General features: G+C 38.3%; 1 protein-coding gene across 3 annotated transcripts in view; it reads left to right on the top strand.

The window, feature by feature from the left end:
- The window catches only part of LOC126181811 (double-strand-break repair protein rad21 homolog), a 67,480-nt gene that overhangs the window by 41,245 nt on the left and 7,584 nt on the right, over window positions 1-18,651 (top strand). For all 3 annotated transcript variants that reach the window (XM_049924802.1, XM_049924803.1, XM_049924801.1), the window contains exons 10-13: window positions 2,048-2,335; window positions 9,227-9,823; window positions 15,635-15,769; window positions 16,951-17,106. In XM_049924802.1, coding sequence (XP_049780759.1) covers window positions 2,048-2,335; window positions 9,227-9,823; window positions 15,635-15,769; window positions 16,951-17,106 — 1,176 coding nt within the window. The remainder of the gene's footprint in view (window positions 1-2,047; window positions 2,336-9,226; window positions 9,824-15,634; window positions 15,770-16,950; window positions 17,107-18,651) is intronic.

Here is an 18,651-nt window from a genome sequence, read left to right as displayed (position 1 = left end):
TATGAAAAAAAGTATGAAAGCCATAAATAAAATGTTACAAGAAGTACTAAATGCAAATTTAGATGATGACAATGGTACGGATATCTTTGCAGTGATAATGATAATAACAACAATCTACTGAGTGAACATTCAGATGTAGCAGAAGTGAATCCTGTATCTGAAAATGAAGACAATTCTGATGAAAATAGAGAATCTGGTGACAAAGAAATGGGAAAAAATTACATAGGAAAAAATGGTAAATTATGGAAAAGTTACCTCCTCCTTAAAGTCACAGCAGACAGCATAACATTGTTATAGGTAAGCCTGAGTTGATGGCTTACTGTGAAAGCATTTCAAAATTACGTGAAATTATCAAACTTGTTTTACTAATTGAGTTGTTGAATGAAATTTGCCTTCACACTAATTTGAGGGTGCTTCTAAAATTCTGTATTGATGGAACAATGTTATTGCAGAAGTAGTGCTAGCATTTATTGGATGGCGTATTCTTGCATGTGTTATGAGTTTGAAGAAAGAATTGGTTGCAAATTTATGGTCCAAAACCCTGCATTTTCTGGGACAGAATTTACTGCAACGATGGGAGGAGATGGATTTGTTCAAATTTTGCTTGTCCATAGTTTTGGCGATAAAGTCATAAGATGTGAATCTATAATGTCAGACAAATTAGCACCAATCAGAAGAATTTTAGACAGTGTAATCAGCAGATATCAAATGGCTTATACACCAAATCATTACGCTACAGTAGACGAACAGTTGACTGGATTTAGGGGAAGATGGTCATTTCTTGTGTTCATGAATCTGGAATGAAAGTTTGGGTTGCAGCAGACGGCCAAACTTTCTGCACACAGTCTGTGCAAGCATATACTGAAAGAGAAACGAAGCAGGGTCTCCATAGTCGAGGATCTGGTCAATAATTTGAGTAATTTGTGTGGAACAGCCAGGAGCGCCACTATTGACAAATCTCTTTATTTGTTTTTTTTTTACTAGCTGTAAGCTAGCAGAGTTCCTTTTAACAAAGAATACGACATTGGTAGGCACAATGTGACATAATATGAGAGCGCTTCCAGAATTATTTTTGAAAAATAAACAAAGAACGATACACTCTTCCTCTTCGGTTTTACCAGTGAACCAATGTTGGTGTCTTATGAGCCAGCAAAGAACAGAGCGCTAATACTACTCTCATCCCAACATCATGGTGATTCATAAACTAACAAAGTAAATGGCTTCAAGCTGGAAACTATCATGTGTTACAATACTACCAGCAGTGGTGTTGAACGAATTAGTGAGGGAATATACATGCTCAAGAGCTCCTGGACAATGGCCTATGAAACTCTCCTTCAATTTGATTGGTGTTGCCTGTGTGAAGGCTTTCGTTCTCTGGATGACAAAAAATCCAACTGGGCAGCAAAAGAAGAAATATCACAGGCATCTGTTCGTGCTTGCTTTGGGAGGAGAAATTGTGAGACCTCACATTGAACAAAAAGCAAAAAATGAAAATAAATTGATCAGACATTTCCTCAGTGTAAGAAATTTGATGGGTGTATCTACAAACACCCAACAAGCCCAAACAGTAGAAAGATCTCAAGGTGGCCAACATGGTAGATGCGTCTTACGTGAATTAAGAAAAGACAGTCTGGAAGTGTGAAGAATGTAATGAATGGGTTTGAAATGATCACTGTGATACAGTAATCTATGTAGCTTGCAAAATTGTTTCAACTCGTGTCCTTGTTCTCGATTAAAATTTCTCTTTGGTAACAAAAGAAGTAGACTAATGTCACGTTTTAATATTTAAATCAAATTTTATTTTTAAAATACTATAATGAGAATAAATCTGAATAAAAATTGAACTTAATGTCTCTTTAAGTGCTTTTCTCAGTAACCCACATCTGATCTACAACAGAATGTATCTTGTAATGATAATAAAGTTTAGGTAATAATTTACAGTATAAAATATGGCTCAAACTTTGAAACAATGTACCTACTCAATAACAGCTGAAAATGTTTTATCTCAGTGGCTCAGAGATTAATTATGAATGTTTGGTGATTTTAGCCATCAAAAAAAGTTGACTTGGCACAAGAAGAGGAGGTACCTGATGTTGGTCAGTACTTACCACAACCTTCAGTGGCCCCTACTGTCACTGATGCACTGACTGCGACAAGTACAGCTGCAGAAATTGCTGTGGGTGTTGTTCCTATGGACACAGTTGCCCATATGCCACCTCATACTCCTGCCCCAGAGGTTTCAGATGTTCAGCAGCTACCTGTTGTGCCTCAGCCACCTGCAACACCACTACAAGTTCCTGTTGACTCAGATATGCCTCATCTACCACCGGAGCAGGTATATGTAATTGATTACTTGTTCTCACATACATTATTTAACTTCTGTAGCTTCATAACAACAGGATTGCCAACTTTGCAATACAGTCTCCATTCAAATCCCCCCTGCCCTCATTTAAACATATTTGATCGGATCGTTTGTGAGCTAGAGTAAATATTAAATGTACTCATGCTCTGTAACAAAAAATTGACCATGTGCAGAGTGAAACTTGCATGAAATGCCATTCTCAAGCAGAATAACAGCTATATTGTGTTTTAATAACTCAAGTCGTTTCAACCCCATCGCATGATTACTGCACTAAATCTGTTATGGGATAATTTCATGTTATCAAACTTTGTAAATTGTTTTGGGGTGTTAGGGCATCTCTGTCACTTTATCAACAGAATACACTCATTTTTGTTACTTCAAGGAATTCAAATTTGTTTGAGATTTTTGCTAGGAAGTTTCCACAAGCCTGCATTACTTACATATTATGTAAAGAGGTTTCTGAGTATCATGATTCTTAGAGCAGTTACTGGTGTACCTTGTAGCTATGATATGTTGTGATTTAGTGTGTAAATAAATAAAGTAAATTAGAGTGGATAAGTTATCACGCAGAATATGATGTGAGTTGCAATATTAAAACTGATTTTGTTCCATCCATATTTGTGAGATACAGAGCTCTTACACGCCATCCTACATCAACATTTTCTTTATTATTCTGTGTAGATTAAAGAAAGCTAACATATTTAGGGTATTTTACATGTGAGGAAAAGATACTCTGAATTATCTATAGTAGAAAAATAGCTAATTATAAAAGCCAGACAAATTGTGTACCTAAGAGCAAAATGAAAAAGTTCTCAACCTAGTAGCTAATGTAGCAGACCCACATCTCGTCTACAGTAACAAGTGGACTCACAAACTTAGTTCAGTTCTTTTTAAACCAGTCCAAATATTGTCAGTAAATTAATTTTCCATTTTGTTGGTGGATAGCATTCAACAAGTGTGCCAAGAATATTGCACAACGTGTTGTAGTTAATTCTTCATGTGAAATGTACTGTATTATTTTTCTGATAGGTCAGTGACCCTGTTTGAATTTAGTTGCTCATTTTGTAATTGTTGAAGATTGAGTAAATTTCTGTTTGTAGTAAAAGTCTAAACAAAGAATTTTATAACAGCCAATATCCAGTTGAAACATTCAAACTAAATAAACAAAACATGACTATTTTAGGAAGCTATATAATAAGAAGTGTTCCAACAGATTACCAAGTATGTATCAGCATAATTTTGTTGATACCCTTGTAACAATATGCGAGACCAAGAACCTTACACATTCCCCTCCTTTGCGGAAGGCTTCAGCTGCTAAATACTGAGTGAAATCTTCATTCAAAGATTAGGCTAAGTACTCTGGTACCCAGAGTCCATACCCATTTTTTAACAAATATTAATTTTTATGGGTTATGGTAATTTGCACAAACAGGGTAAATAAAGAAGCAAAATCAACTGTAAAATTTTCTCATTTAATTCACTGACTATTACTATTTCATTTCTTGTTTAATGAAACTCTTCATTAAGATGAACTTTGAGATATGACTTTGTTAAGGATTCAATATAAAGATTCACAGAAAATTACTAAATGTATAAGGAGTCTCAAATGGAATGCAAATATTTCAGTAGATGGCAGTTTGGTCAAGAGTTAAAAGGTTCATAGCAAACAAGTGTTCAGTGGGTATAGAATAACAGCTGCCTCAATATTACACATGAAATATGCCAATATCAAAATAAAAAAAAAAAAAAAAAAAAAAAGTCAGATAGAAACAGTAAGCAGGAACGATAAGCAACCAGTTGTTGCAGCATGTACACACACACACAAGATCACAATCTTTTAAGCTACTTCTCTTTTTTCTGTTTTGAAGGTGGCCTGTGCATGCATCTCCCCCCACCCCCCCCTTACACACACACATTATGTAATTGGATGGACAAAAGATTTACTCGCCAAGTGGTGATATGCACAAGGGTTTCGTAAATGCGCAAGCTTTCGAAGACAGTGACTATTCTTCTGGCAGAAGGATTGAAGGGGAAGGAAGAAGGTTGAAGGAAAATGACTGGCAAGGTTTAGGAAGTGGGGAGAATTTGGAAGAGTTGCCCAGAACCCTGGGTCTGGGGAGACTTTCCAGACAGGATGAAAAGGAAAGGCTTTATCCCTTTTGTTAAGTCTCCCCTAACCCAGGTTTCTTGATGATTTTTCTGGACTTTCCCAGTTTTTTAACCCTTGCCAGTCCTTTTTCTACATTCTCCCTTTCCTTCAGTCATTCTGCCAAAAGAAGGAGCTACTGGCTCCAAAAATGAAACTGGAAAAATCTCCAAACTGGTCTCTTATTGTAGTCTTAATCTTCCTTGCTTATGTATACATTGGTGTTGACTGCCATTTATGAAGTTCAGACCATCTGTTCCATGGATAGAAATGCATCCCCAGATCATCTGTCCTGCTGGGTGTTTGACTGTTTGTGTTAAAAATGAAGGTCGAAATCCTTACCTAATGTGCAATATACAAACACTTTGCCATCAGAGCCATGCAGAATAAATCTAGACTATTTGAAAAGATTACTCTGTTCCATGTTTTTGGCATGCAATTCACATGTGGTGCTGCCCATTTTAGCCATTGTTTTTGTCAATAAAGGCTACTGTTGTAATGAGACATCACCAATTTTTTCCCAGTCTCACTTTAGTCCAGTTCATGACAGGCAACAACCCATGAGAGAAAGTTTGTTGATGGTTGTTTGATAGTAAACATCCTTTCTCTACCTCTTCCTTTTTCACCATCGTCATTCCCTGTCTGCTTGTATTTTTTCAGTAATCTCATATTGTGGGCTGATTAACGCTTAACTACTGTGGATGTTCACAGGAACACATTTACTATGGAGGGGTCTCTTAGATGGCCTATTTATTTTTTATGTTTGGTGAATATATATTTTCATGACTTCCTGTTGTTCATTACACTTCTTGGAAGCAGGCTTTATGGAAATTTGCACTTTTTAAACAATGTAGAATTTAAAACACTTTGAAAACTAGAACACAGCAAAATTTGTTTATTTTTATTTTATGTATTACTAAAGTAACAGCACATAGTTAGCGCTCTACTCAGTCAGATTATCATCAGGAACACGGTATTACAGATTCGCAACATAACTGTATGGAGAAACACATTTCAGTTATGACAAATTGTCTTTGGAATCAACTTTCAGTTTACTTCTCATCGTTTCAGCCTTAGAGCGATTATTCCACCCCATAATTCTATCAAGCGAGAAATTTCACCAAATTAATATTTTAAATGCCAAGAAGAAAGTTGATAGTTGTTTCACCTTATGTATTCTTCTGAGGCCCTGAATAAAATTTTAATTGCTTTCAAGCCTGCATGCATTTACGCAGATTGCCTTACCATTCTCCAACCAAATCCAAACACCACACTGTTGACATGAATATCTTGTTTTCTACTTCAAACATGGACAACAAAAGACTGATGTTTTTCGTTTTTCAAAAAAACTATTTATGTATTTGAGGCTCATATCTCCAAAACAGGAATTTTTCCAAGAATTTTCCTGAATCTGTTGCAGTCCAGGCAGCTGCAAGATAATATTGAGTTGCCATGTCCTTACATTAGGTGACGGCTTCTGTTTTCTCCATTGAAAACAACTTTATGTTCTTACCGAAGAAGTATGCCTCTCTGAATTAGTAACGTGATTGCTAAATACTCAGAATTGGAGTCATTATCACTATTGTCAGAGTCTTCATGTCAGAATTTGCTGAGACCTTCTTGAACACCTCCATCAGTCTCTCATAGAACACATTGCATAGAAGGTCTTAACTTTCCTCATCACAGAGAAACGATAACATTCAAGAGAAACATGACACGCAAAGAGTATGGTATGTCTGTGAGACCTCTCACGGCCCAAAAATAAGAAACAAATTGCAACAACAATGCCAGATTTCTGACACGTGTAGCTTGCTCTCCAATAGAAAGGTACACAGAAGAGTCTATTTCATCTCACAGGGGTGTGGGAAATATCACAAGACAAAAAACTGTAGCAGTCTGAGAGACCATCCATAGTAGTTAAGAGTTGAAACCTATCTTAAAGGAAATCTCTCTTGTGCTGCGGCCATCTGACACACAAGCAAGTATAGCATCTTCCTTTTTTCTAATTAATTCCACTGACCTGCCCATCATTTCACTTCAATGTGCCAACAGAAAATGGACGTATGAACATTGCATCATTGTAAAAAATAAAGAATGGCAACGAGGAGTTGGATATTGTTGGAAAAAATGTGATAGAAAGTAAAAGAATAAAGGCAACAATATATAACCAGTGACTTAACAATAGACTGGTATAACCTGAAGCAAACAGCCACCAAAGACAAAATTATGAAGTAATCTTAGGTGATGCAATAAATAATCTCACCACTGTGTGTGTTTATGGCGGCGGGGACACAGCGATTTGTAATTTCCTTTTAACACTGTATCGCTGGAGCTAGCCCAAATAAATACTGCTCATCGCATGTTTCAGCAGAAATCGTCTGCCTGTTTCCTATTACAAAGAAAATAATTTTTAAACTGGAATTGTGTGCGCCCATACGATAGTGCTGTCCCAAATTAGTCAATTGTCCAATTAAAATTGCTTGACAGTTGATTTCCATCACTTGCTGCTACAGTGTTGCCACATCTGCTGATGGCTACTGCTCGGTTATAGGTAAAACACACACACACACACACACACACACACACACACACAGTGGGTCACTTCACAACTGCTGTTAATGTGTAACACGGAGCAGTGTTGGAAGCGGCCACTGCAAGGTATGTTGGGAACGCGGGATGCTCTGTCGATAGCTGATTTTAAGTGACCAGTGACTAAACTGCGGCAGATTATGCGTTTTGTTGCCCTGAATTTAATATCTGAGAAAACGGCAATCAGCAATCTGCAACAGAACAAAAGTCACGATCACTTCGTTCACGTTGTGTAAACGTAACCTCTACAAGCAAACTCTAGAGAGAGGGAAAAAAATCAGTTTCAGCACTAAAAGCAAACTAGTTTCTTGCTATCATTGGTTACCTGAAACTAACCTCACACAGGCTACACAAGTTACTGCATTACCAACCAATTAGCTGTCCTGGTTGGCAATTGGTTGCAGATTACAGGCGACACAGGCAGATTTCCAACAAAAAAAGAATGATGGGAAAAAATAAGATCAAATAAAAAAAGTCAGTACAATTATGAAAATGACACGGCAAACTATTGGAAGTAAAAAATTATATTTAAGCCAGTTAATTGAATGAAAATAATAATCAAACTCTTTTGGTAAGATTTAGAAATAAAAAAAAAATTCGCTACGTGTGGTGAGATTTGAACCTTTGACAATCACGTCAGGTGTGCAATGCCAGACTGCTGAGTTAAACAGACATAACCGTGGTGCCCAATCAGAACAATGAATTGCAGGTTTTAAATATTTGGCTTCATGCAATGTTGTGTGGAGCTTATGTAATGTAAGCTGATCTGTGATTAAACTGTATATGTGATGCTGAATCACGTCTTATGTGGAACTATCCAATAATGCATGGTTCGTAACGCATATGAAAAGTGTGTTTTTCATTACCATCAGTTTGTGTGTTGAATATCACACTAGACTAATTTGAGACCACTGTATTGAATGACCACACTAAATTCTGCTTTAAAAAGAATTTTGTTTGTAGTGGGAAATGAACCTTAAATTATCTGCTGAAATACCAGAGACAGCTCTTATTAGACACACCTTTTGTGTGTGTGTGTGTGTGTGTGTGTGTGTTTTTTGGTGCAAAATTGACTTCTGTTTCATCAATTTTTTGTTGAATTGTGGTTCAGAAGAAATTTCTGTGCTTGGTGCTAGACGTTTCAAAATTTGTTGATGATGAGTAAACATTGTAAGTAGTCTGCTTGGTTGTGAAACCATTTGTGTAAAAATAACAATATTATGATAAGGATAGATTGCTGATCTCTGTATAGTGGAGATGTTGAGTTCCAAACAGGTACAACAGAAGATTTCTAAACAAGAAAGCTTTTGACCAGAAGGCCTTCTTGTGAATTAAACAAACGCACACATTCACGTAGATGCAACTCGCGCGCGCGTGCGCACGCGCGCACACACACACACACACACACACACACACACACACACATACACACAGTCTCTGAGTCCGGCCTCAGCAGCCAGAGACAGTGGTCTTTGTTAGTGTGTGTGTGTGTGTGTGTTTTCTAATTCATAAGGAGGCCTTTTGGCTGAAAGCTTACTTGTTTAGCAGTCTTTTGTTGTGCCTGTCTATAACTCAGCATCACCACTTTATGGTGAGTAGCAATCTATCCTTTCAATAATATTGTCATTTTCCAACGTGGATTTTCCATTGTTTCATTTGTGTAAAAAGGTATTTCTATTACAAAAAAAATGCCACACTGAGACTTTCAGCATATGTAAAGGTATATCGCATTGTTTTAAATGCTGAGCTTGAACCTGTAGTCTTCTGTATGTGTCAGCGTGGAGTAAGTTCTGTGCCTTCACTGAAAATAGTGTACATATTTAAAAGCACTTTTAATTTAAGATTATCAGTACAACAGCCTTATAAAATGTGTAATTTGTTCCCGAGCACTGTGCCGTTGTACCCTAAATTATTGTGTTTTCACTATAAACTTGATGTATGAACATTTTTCTTATCGGTAACAATGATACCCGTTCATGGATGCAAGTGATTAAACTGGGGTGGTGAGAGTTATTGCTTACATAATTTTGCCTTAAATAAATTCATTTTTGTTCATTTAATTACTGTTATGCCTGGTTAATAATTGTGTGTATTTAATAAAATAGTGTCATCTGTGTGTACACTTTCAGGTGCATTCTTTATTGGTGCAGCATGAGCATAACCTGGTTAACCCATTAACACCCGGAGTTCCATCAGTAGCAGCTCCCATGACCCCGGGGCCACCACCAATGACGCCAGGACCACCACCGATGACACCTGGACCACCACCAATGACGCCAGTGCCAGCACCGATGACGCCAGTGCCAGCACCGATGACGCCAGTGCCACCTGCAATGATGCCAGTGCAACCTCCAATGACACCAGTGCCACCTCCGATGACACCAGTGCCCCCTCCAATGACACCAGTGCCGCCTTCAATGACACCAGTGCCTCCTCCCATGACACCTGGTGCCCCACCAATGACTCCAGTGCCTCCCCCAATGACCCCAGGGCCCCCACCTATGACACCAGTACCTCCGCCGATGACACCCATGATACCACCATTGACACCGGCCCCTCAGGTTCCCATGGAACAGGAGGAAGCAGTCACAGCTCATTTATCTGCTGCTGTTTCTGTACCTACACCAGCTCCAGTCCCTGAACATTTGTCAACAGAAGCACCAGGGGAAGTGTTACAGCCAACTGAACAGCATTTGCCAACAATGGAAAACATGGGTTATGACCATGTAAGTAAATTCTGTGTGCTTACAAGATAATTGTTACATTTGTATTAATATCAAAATGAATGTGTACATGTAAAGTTTGAGCCACTAATAATTATTACTTTTATATTTCATGAGACTTGTCATAAAAGTATTAACAGCATTGTTATGGAAGTGTTAATTATAAGAAAAAGAAAATTTGAAAGATAAAAATATAAAATTAGGATTAGACAGATAGAATATTCAGTACTTACCCTCAGGACATGAAATTTCTTATATTGTCAGTAGACAGATCAAAAGTAGAAAAAAGGAACAGTACTAGAGATTTTGAAAGTGAAAGTTCCTTCATTATGGAGGAAAGGGTGGAAATTTGGGAAGGAGGGATAGGTCACCCCAGCCCTGTTTAAGAAGGAACCTCCATTGAGAAAGTGAGGAGAGAAAATGATCAAAATTCAGCTTTTTTCTGCAGTGGACCTCTGACTTGATACCAGATATTTCTACCTTATTCCTGATAAGTTAGTTTAATATTATTTTGCACTGATGTTCCTTACTCCATTGTTAAATGCAAACAACATTCATCAGTTCTCTATAATGTGATAAAAGGAAATCGTAGGTAGAATAGAGCTAATGGAGGGAGTGAAGACAATCCCTCAGAACAATTGCCAACATAAACACCAGAGAAACAAAACTATGGGTAGTGGAAAGGCATGTGAATAGGAAATTTAATTTGTAGCTTATTTAAGTGGGCTTGACAGGCCATATTGGAAGATTTAGAGGCACACTATGGATTGTAACAACTCAGTGTAATGCATATGCAGAGATTCTCATATGACACAAGCAGGTGCCATTTAATAAGAAAGGTGACATTGTCATGAAACATATTTGCTTAGAGAAATGGTCTAACAGAGAATTAGAAAACCGTTCTACAGCCACTGTCAGACATCTTATATAGGTCTCAGGATAATAGAGCAGGGTTGTTCCAGCACTACCGGAGAAAGGAGCTTTTGGGTGCACTTTCTCACCCTCACAGGCAGGTGCAAGCAATATAGGCTACCCGCAAGATGGCTCGATTGCATGCATTCTGCACATACTTGAGCTGCTTGTCCACCTCTGCGCCTGTGCTCTCGGTGTGACCTGGCTGCAACACTGCCCAGGTTTCCACTGTATGCCCATCTATGTCCATGTCCACCCAGCTGCCTCGGACGAGCACAAGAGCTGGAACATCCTATAATAGAGGTTAGGAAGCAAGTGTAGGCATCCATGCAGCCATTTTTCATTTCAATCCATATGCAAATTATGTATGACAGCAAGAAGCTAATATTTACAGAAACTACACTACCATGCATTGTCCAATAACTTGTGGAAGTATTGAGGCATAAGTCTGAGTGATGGCCAAGGAAAGGAAGCGGAAGTGGAGAGAAGAGTTTAGCCGCAAGTCAGCGAAGCTCAATATAGCATATTAATAGTGGACTGGAGGGTTAGGATAAGAGTAGAGGCAAGTGCAGGATGGACACTGGTGAAGGTTGAGTTTAGGAGTATTGCGGTACAAAAGAATATTGTAAAGACAGTTTGAGAATATTCTGCTGGAAGGGTGATACAGATACAGTGGATTGTCGATGTCATTCACATGCAGCTGCCTTCTAAGACCTTTGTGATTTCTGGACAATGGAATTAATATTGCGTCTGATCATTCACCCAGTCAGGTCCATGTAGGCCTAAATCAGTTTTTCCACTCTCCATTTACAAGTAAAATAAATGATAAATAATTACACAGAAACACTTAACCATGTACTATACTATACAGTGTTACAAAGAAAAGTAACTCCCCAATTTTGGAATTAGGAAGCCTCCAATGGGCAGAGGAATTCCTTTGACACATGAAGGCTGCTTATCCATTAAATTGGCAGAATTAACACTCTGCAAGTATACGTCCGCTCTCGTTGAAGGTCAGCAGCTCGTGGCCTAGTGGTTAGCGTTGCTGCCTCAGGATCACAGGGTCCCGGGGTTCAATTCCTGGCTGGGTTGGGGATTTTCTCTGCCCCAGGACTCGGTGTTTGTGTTGTCCTTATCTTTTAATCATCATTCGTGACAGTGGCTAAATTGGATTGAGTAAAAAATTGGGACTTTGTACGGGCGCTGATGACCTCGCAGTTGAGTGCCCCACAAACCAATCATCTTATTGAAGGGTAGTCGGGGTGATATTTAAGACTGAGAACATACATCTGCATTTCTCTGACACTTCCTATTTGAATAGCAAAGCGTAAGTTGGAAATTATTGTTGGTAGTGTGATGATAGTAACTGGTTTTGAGCCTGTACCTTGATCGGCTCATTGTTAGATTTTGTTTCACTTAATGCATTTCTATTTATTATGTTTTAAAACTAGGCGCATAATTTATATAAGCTGTTTCAGAACTTAGATTAAAAAAATGCCATTCTTCCAGTCCTTGTAACTAAGTGTGAGCAGCTTAGTCTCTTGTATGCAGTATAACAGAATTTTAGTGGCAGTTTGAAAATCTGTTTTACATATGTGTGTAATTTTGGATTGTGATGTAAAACCGTTTTATGTTGTTGTGGTCTTCAGTCCAAAAACTGGTTTGGTATAGCTCTCCATGCTTGTGTATACTGTGCAAGCCTCTTCATCTCTCCAATAACTAATGCAACCTGATTACTGTAGTCAAACCTTGGTATCCCTCAACAATCCCCCCTCCCCGGCTTCCTTCCATTACCAAGTTGGCAATACCTTGATGTGCCTCAGGATTTATCCTGTCAACTGATCCCTTCTTTTAGTCAGTTGTAGCATAAATGGATTTGTTTTTGCAGTTCAGTTCAGCACTTTGTCATTTGTTATTTGATTACCCAGAACTGCTTATCATCCGTGGTTCACTTCCACACAAGGCTACACTCTATACAAATACCTTCATAAAAAAACTTTGTAAATTTATATTAGATGCTAACAAATGCCTCTTTTTCAGAAATGCTTTTTTTGGTATTGCCAGTCTGCATTTTCATTCTCTATTCTAGGGCTGTCACCAGTTACTTTACTGCCTAAATAGCAAAACTCATCTACTACCTTTAGTTTCTCATTTCCTAAGCTAATTCCCTCAGCATCACCTGATTTAATTCAATTACACTCCATTACCCTTATTTTACTTTGATGATGTCCATCTTATAATCTCTGTGGTCTGTGACACAGTTGTGGTGTCATTCGCAAAACACAAATTTCCCCCCACCCTCACCCCTCTTGAACTTTAACTTGCTTTACAAATTTCTGTGTGGTTTTATTTGCTGCTTGCTCAGTGTACAGATTAAGTAACATTTGTGTGTGTGTGTGTGTGTGTGTGTGTGTGTGTGTGTGTGTGCGCGCGCGCACACGTGTCTATCTCTGATAGAGGCCTTGTTGGCCGAAAGCTAATTTTCTGACAGTCTTTTTGTTGTGCCTATCTGTGACTCAGCATCTTTGCTGTATGATAACAACTATCCTTTTCATAATATTGGTATTAAACTAATGGCTTGATAGTGTTCATACCTGTCAGCACCTGACTTTTTGGGAGTTGGAACTATTACGTTCTTCTTGGAGTCTTAAGGTTAATTCACCTGCCTCATATGTCTTGCAGCTAGGTGGAATGGTTTTGTCATGGCTCTTCAAAGGATCTCTGTAATTTTCTGAGGATGTCATCCACTCTGGGTTCCTTGCTTCCACTTAGGTCTTTCAGTACTCTGTCGATACTTCTTGCCGTATTGTATTTCCCATTTCATCTTCAATTCTTCTCTTTCCAAAAAATAGTTCTCAAGTCCCACATTGCCTGATTCTCTTTCTAGAACTCTCAACAATCTCTAGTTCCTTCAATTTATCCAGGCCTCATCTGCTTTGTTTCCTATATTTTTGCAGTTTTGTTCAGTCTGAAGTTCATAACTGATAAATTATGGTTAGAGTCCACATCTGCCCCTGGAGATCTTATAATTCAAAATCTGGTTTCAAATTCTCTTATCTTACTGTTATGTAATCATTCTGAAACCTCCCAATGTTTCCAGGTCTGTTCCGTGTATACAGCCTTCCTTCATCATTCTTAAACGAACTGTTATTGATCATTAAATTATGCTCTGTGCAAAAATCTACCAGGTGGTGTCCTCTGTTATCCCTTTACCCAGTCATCATCCTATTTTTTCTTCTATCAAATTCCAGGCAGCCATCACAATTTAATTTTCATCTCCTTTAACTGTCTGAATAATTTCCTTTATTTCAGCATACATTCTTTCAATTTCATTACCATTTGTGCAGCTTGTTGGTCTATGAACTTGTACTACTGTGTTTAGTGTTGGCATTCTGTCTTTCTTGCCTATGATAATGCATTCAGTATTAGGCCTGCTTCTGCATTATCCGTATTTAGTTTTGTGTAGGTAACCCTGTACTCACCGAACCAGAAGTCCTGTTATACTTACCATCAAACTTCATTTATTCCTACTGTATCTGATTTCAAACTATCTATTTAACTTTTTTAATTTTCTAATGTACCTACTCAATAATAATCCATACTCTGACCCATAGAATGCCAGTCTTATTTTTTCTGAGTATACATCCTCCTGAATAGTCCCATCTCTGGAGCCATATGGGGGACTATTTTGCATCCGGAATATTTTATGGAAGAGAATGCCGTCATTAAGCCATTCAGTTGACCTGCCTGCCCTCAGGGGAAATGGGGGGGGGGGGGGGGGATTTACAGCTGTAGTTTCCCCTAGCTTTCAACCAGAGTACTAGAACAGTAAGGCCTTGTTAACCAGTGTTACAGGGCCAGATCAGTCAATCATCCAGAATATTTCCCCTGTAACTACCCAAAAGGCTGCTGCCTCTTTAAGGGGAAGTGGAAGTGATGCCTTCACAACGTAAAATTGTATGTAGTATAAGATATATTTTTTTAGGCTCAGGCTTAATTAGATTGCTAATTTTTTTTACAGGATATGCTCACATGTGTTGTCAGCATTGAAACAGCAATATTGCAATGTCTTGTTTGTTCATTTCACCTGTTTTGGGGAAACCTGCTTTGTACTGTGTCAAGAGGAGGCAAACTTGAAAGTATAGATGTCTATTAATCATTGGAAATTCAAATGTACGGTGATTAATGATAACCTTCAGGTAAATGGCGATAAGGGGCAGGAAGGAACACTGAGTGCATTCATTGCATATGCCCGGGGGCCTCATTCAATGTGTGTAAGAAGCTATTCCAGTGGCCATTGAGGGAACAGGCTGCAGCCAGTGGATTTAACAATAGTACAAAAAGTGGTTTTGGAATTCAATATATTGTGAAACAATTTCCACTAGCAGTGACTTGATAGTTCTAGTGAGTGTTCTACCTGTGTGTTATAGCTATAAAATGCAATTTGAAAAATGCAAAATGTTTATTACTTACTGCTTTATCGAGGAAACCATAAAAATCAACTTAGTTGCAAGCTTAAATTTTAATTGTTTATTAAGACATTTGCAGAGTAGTATTTAGTCAAGAATCTGTCTTTCTAATTGTATGTATGCATAGTTTTTTCCCAAAAAAATGCAGGTAATTATATCTTACATTTTTCTTGAGGAACAAAACTTAGAATGAACCTTAATTTTACTGTGTGATAACTGTATCTACCTCCTTAAGGAACCATGGATTAGTCTGGCCCCTCTACAGATACGCCTCAATTTTGGTTGCATCTAAGGTATGGAATCTGTATCACTAACGCAGGCAAACCATCTCACATCAGCGAGATCCTTGGTTCATGGGGGAAGGAACAATGTTTGTATGTACATAAATTGTAGCAGATAAATATCTTTACATATGTATCTATTTTCGTTCCAGAATATTCCTCAGATGGCAAATATGGGCTATGATGAGCAACACCCACCAGCGCAAACTCCAGGAGCCCATTCTGAGAGAGGTGTCTTAACGCCTTGGAATGGTGAAGAATATGAGTTTCCTCAATCTGTTGGACCAGTAAGAAATATTTCATCACTTTGTAGTTCAGTATTACACACAATATTTTACTGGTGTCCCCTTTTTGTGCAGAATTCATTAAATACATGATGTAACTATTTTCTAAATGGAAGCACTCAATACAAAAAATTATAATGTGCGAGAAGTTACTCATTAAGCTTAAACTAATGATTTCAGTTTTCTGAGTACTGTGTTGAACTTGAGTGTACTGGAATGGACATCCATGAACAGACAGGTTTAGGTTTTCATAAATTACTTAGTAGAGGAAATGCTGGGATGAGCGCTCAAAAAGGTCAAGTTTGTGCACATCTCTTGTGGTCTGTGGGAGGGTCCTTTTTGAGTTACAGGAATGAATATGTTTTGAAATGATGGTGACTAAAATGGAGAAATTTGAGCTCATAGAAAGGCCTGTAGTCAGATTTACAAATGAGGGCAGTCCGCCCAGATTGAGGCACAGATAAGAATTCTAGCGTTGCTGGTTCCAAGCAGCAGTTAGTGTAGGCGCATGTGAGTGCTCTGCACTTGAAGAAAGCTTGAATCATATAAATTGTCTCTCTCGTTTGTGTAGAATTTGTCACTTACTATCTTAAGCCATGTCTACTTGCAATAAATCGAATAAAAATTCATTAAATAACTCATTACGATCTTGTTTAATGCTTGCAGTGGCTATGATATTCAAAGCAGATGACTTAGAACACTCAGTGCTCATTGCCTGACAGATAAGCGTGATACCAGGTGTGCAGAAAGAATGCAGACTTATCAATCATCATTCCAGCCATAGGAACAATCGCACATAATTCATATGTGGAACGGAAAAGACTGAAATGATGATGGTACACCAAGTGTGCACCACCACTTGCTGTAGATTATAAATATAAAATGCGGGTTAAAGAATTTATTTAGAAAGATTGTTTTGACTTCTGACATGAGATTTAGCTTATATGCACCATGCAAAAAATAATTAAAGGAAATGTTTTTATTAAGGCCCAGTGGATATGTATGATCGATTCACAGACATTGTGATTTTGCTTCTGTTCATAATGATCCGGAAAGATGTGTTGATTAACTCAGCTTTACACAGTCTACCATAAGGCACTTATTTTTCTCTCCATGTCCATCTAAGAACAGCATTTTGACAATGTTTTACACTTGTTATCACTTTTTTTTTTTTTTTTTAACAGCAAGAAGAACAGCAAGTTGATGAGACATATGAGCAGTTTGAGGAACGAGTGCTGAATAAACGTGCTGCTCATATGTACCACATTGTGAGGAGTAAACTGGAACGATGTGACAAGCTTTATTTTTCAGATATGGTGCATCGAAATAACAGAAAACAGGTAAATGTGTTTTTTATCGAATTTGCTTTAGCTTGTATGTGGAAAATTGCTGTAGCCAAAAGTTTACATGTGCCAAAGTAGTAACACAAGTGCCTCAATGTTGCATTATATCTTTTAGGCTTGCCTACAAAAAGGTCAAACATGTGTGTACAACATATCGTGGAGCAGTTGTCAAGCTGTTATGCTTTCATACGAATCAGCTGCACAATTATTGGGATTCGCGATATCCAGTTTTATGGCACTACACGATAAGCTCTGTGATTCGAAAAAGCATATGAGGCCTGAAGATGGCAAAATGAATTGCCGAAACTGGTTGCTTTCGAAATAAAATAAAATATCTTTAATTGTATGGCTCTTGGGGTCTATAACAGTTCCTTTGGGAAAACACATGTAATATCAGCTTCACTTGATTTTCCACCAATTACTACATACCTTTCTGACAGACATGATAGTTTAGGCCAGTGGTGTTTCAAGATTGCTGCAAGGGGACAGGTGCCTATCAGGTAGTCTGCGGGTAGTATTGGCTGCCCAGTTGCATTGTATTCACACCTTAGTCTGTCGCTTGAGTGAATCATTTGCCCGTTCTTGCCAGTAGGTGCTCACTCGAGCCGTATAGTTGTGTAAGCTATGGCCCAACTGTCTGCAAATGGAAGCTTGAACTGGAACAGCCTGACTTAGAGGGTTGGGTTGTTTAGGGGAGGAGACCAAACAGCGAGGTCATTGGTCTCCAGCCTGGCCTAGACTGCATATCATAGGCATGCCAGAGGATTAGAAGCTGCTTGTAAGGGACACTGTCCAAACCCTAACGGAAATTTAGAAATGTGGAATCAATTTGACAGCTCGTGTCGATATCATTATTTCGTGCAAATAGAGAGCCAGTTGGGTTTCACAAGAACAGTATTTTTTCTGAATCTCTTATGTGCCAGTAGACCATTTTCCTCAAGCTATCTGACAATGAAGAGTGGTATGCTGACTACTTGCCCATCCATATCTGCATCCAGTGACATTTATTGGCTGAAGATGACACTGTGGTCAGTCAGTACCATTGGGCCTTCGAAGGCCTGGTTAGAGGTGTGTGTGTGTGTGTGTGTGTGTGTGTGTGTGTGTGTGTGTGTGTTTTCAGTATTTCTGCTATAAATTTATGTATGCAACATGGATATATATTGCATCATCGTTGGTAATAGATGTTTGGAACGCCTTGTTCAGAAACCCAGCTTCAGTGATGCTGTAATCTGTAACACTGCCATATAGTAATCCTACTTCAGTGTTGCTGTAGTCTATTGTTATCATTCAGTGAAGTTACTGATGCACTCATACAGTTCACCTACAACAAGATTTGCTTTCCTGCTATATTTCGAAACAGGGTTTTATTTTGAAAACTCTTAAAGACCTGAGACTGTAATTCCATAAACTGTTGCCCTTCTTGGAAATTTTGCATTCTTTCTGTCAGCAGAAAGTTTTTTTATCAGTGTTACATGAAATGGAAAAATCCACTATAAGTGCAAAACAAACAATTTGTGTATGTTCTTTGTGGTAGGGTAAGCT

The sequence above is a fragment of the Schistocerca cancellata genome, chromosome 1, assembly GCF_023864275.1.
Source record: "Schistocerca cancellata isolate TAMUIC-IGC-003103 chromosome 1, iqSchCanc2.1, whole genome shotgun sequence".
In the NCBI taxonomy this organism is placed as follows: Eukaryota; Metazoa; Arthropoda; class Insecta; order Orthoptera; family Acrididae; genus Schistocerca; species Schistocerca cancellata.
The sequence above is the reverse complement of the archived record's forward strand: the minus strand, read 5'-3'. Positions and strand labels throughout refer to the sequence as shown.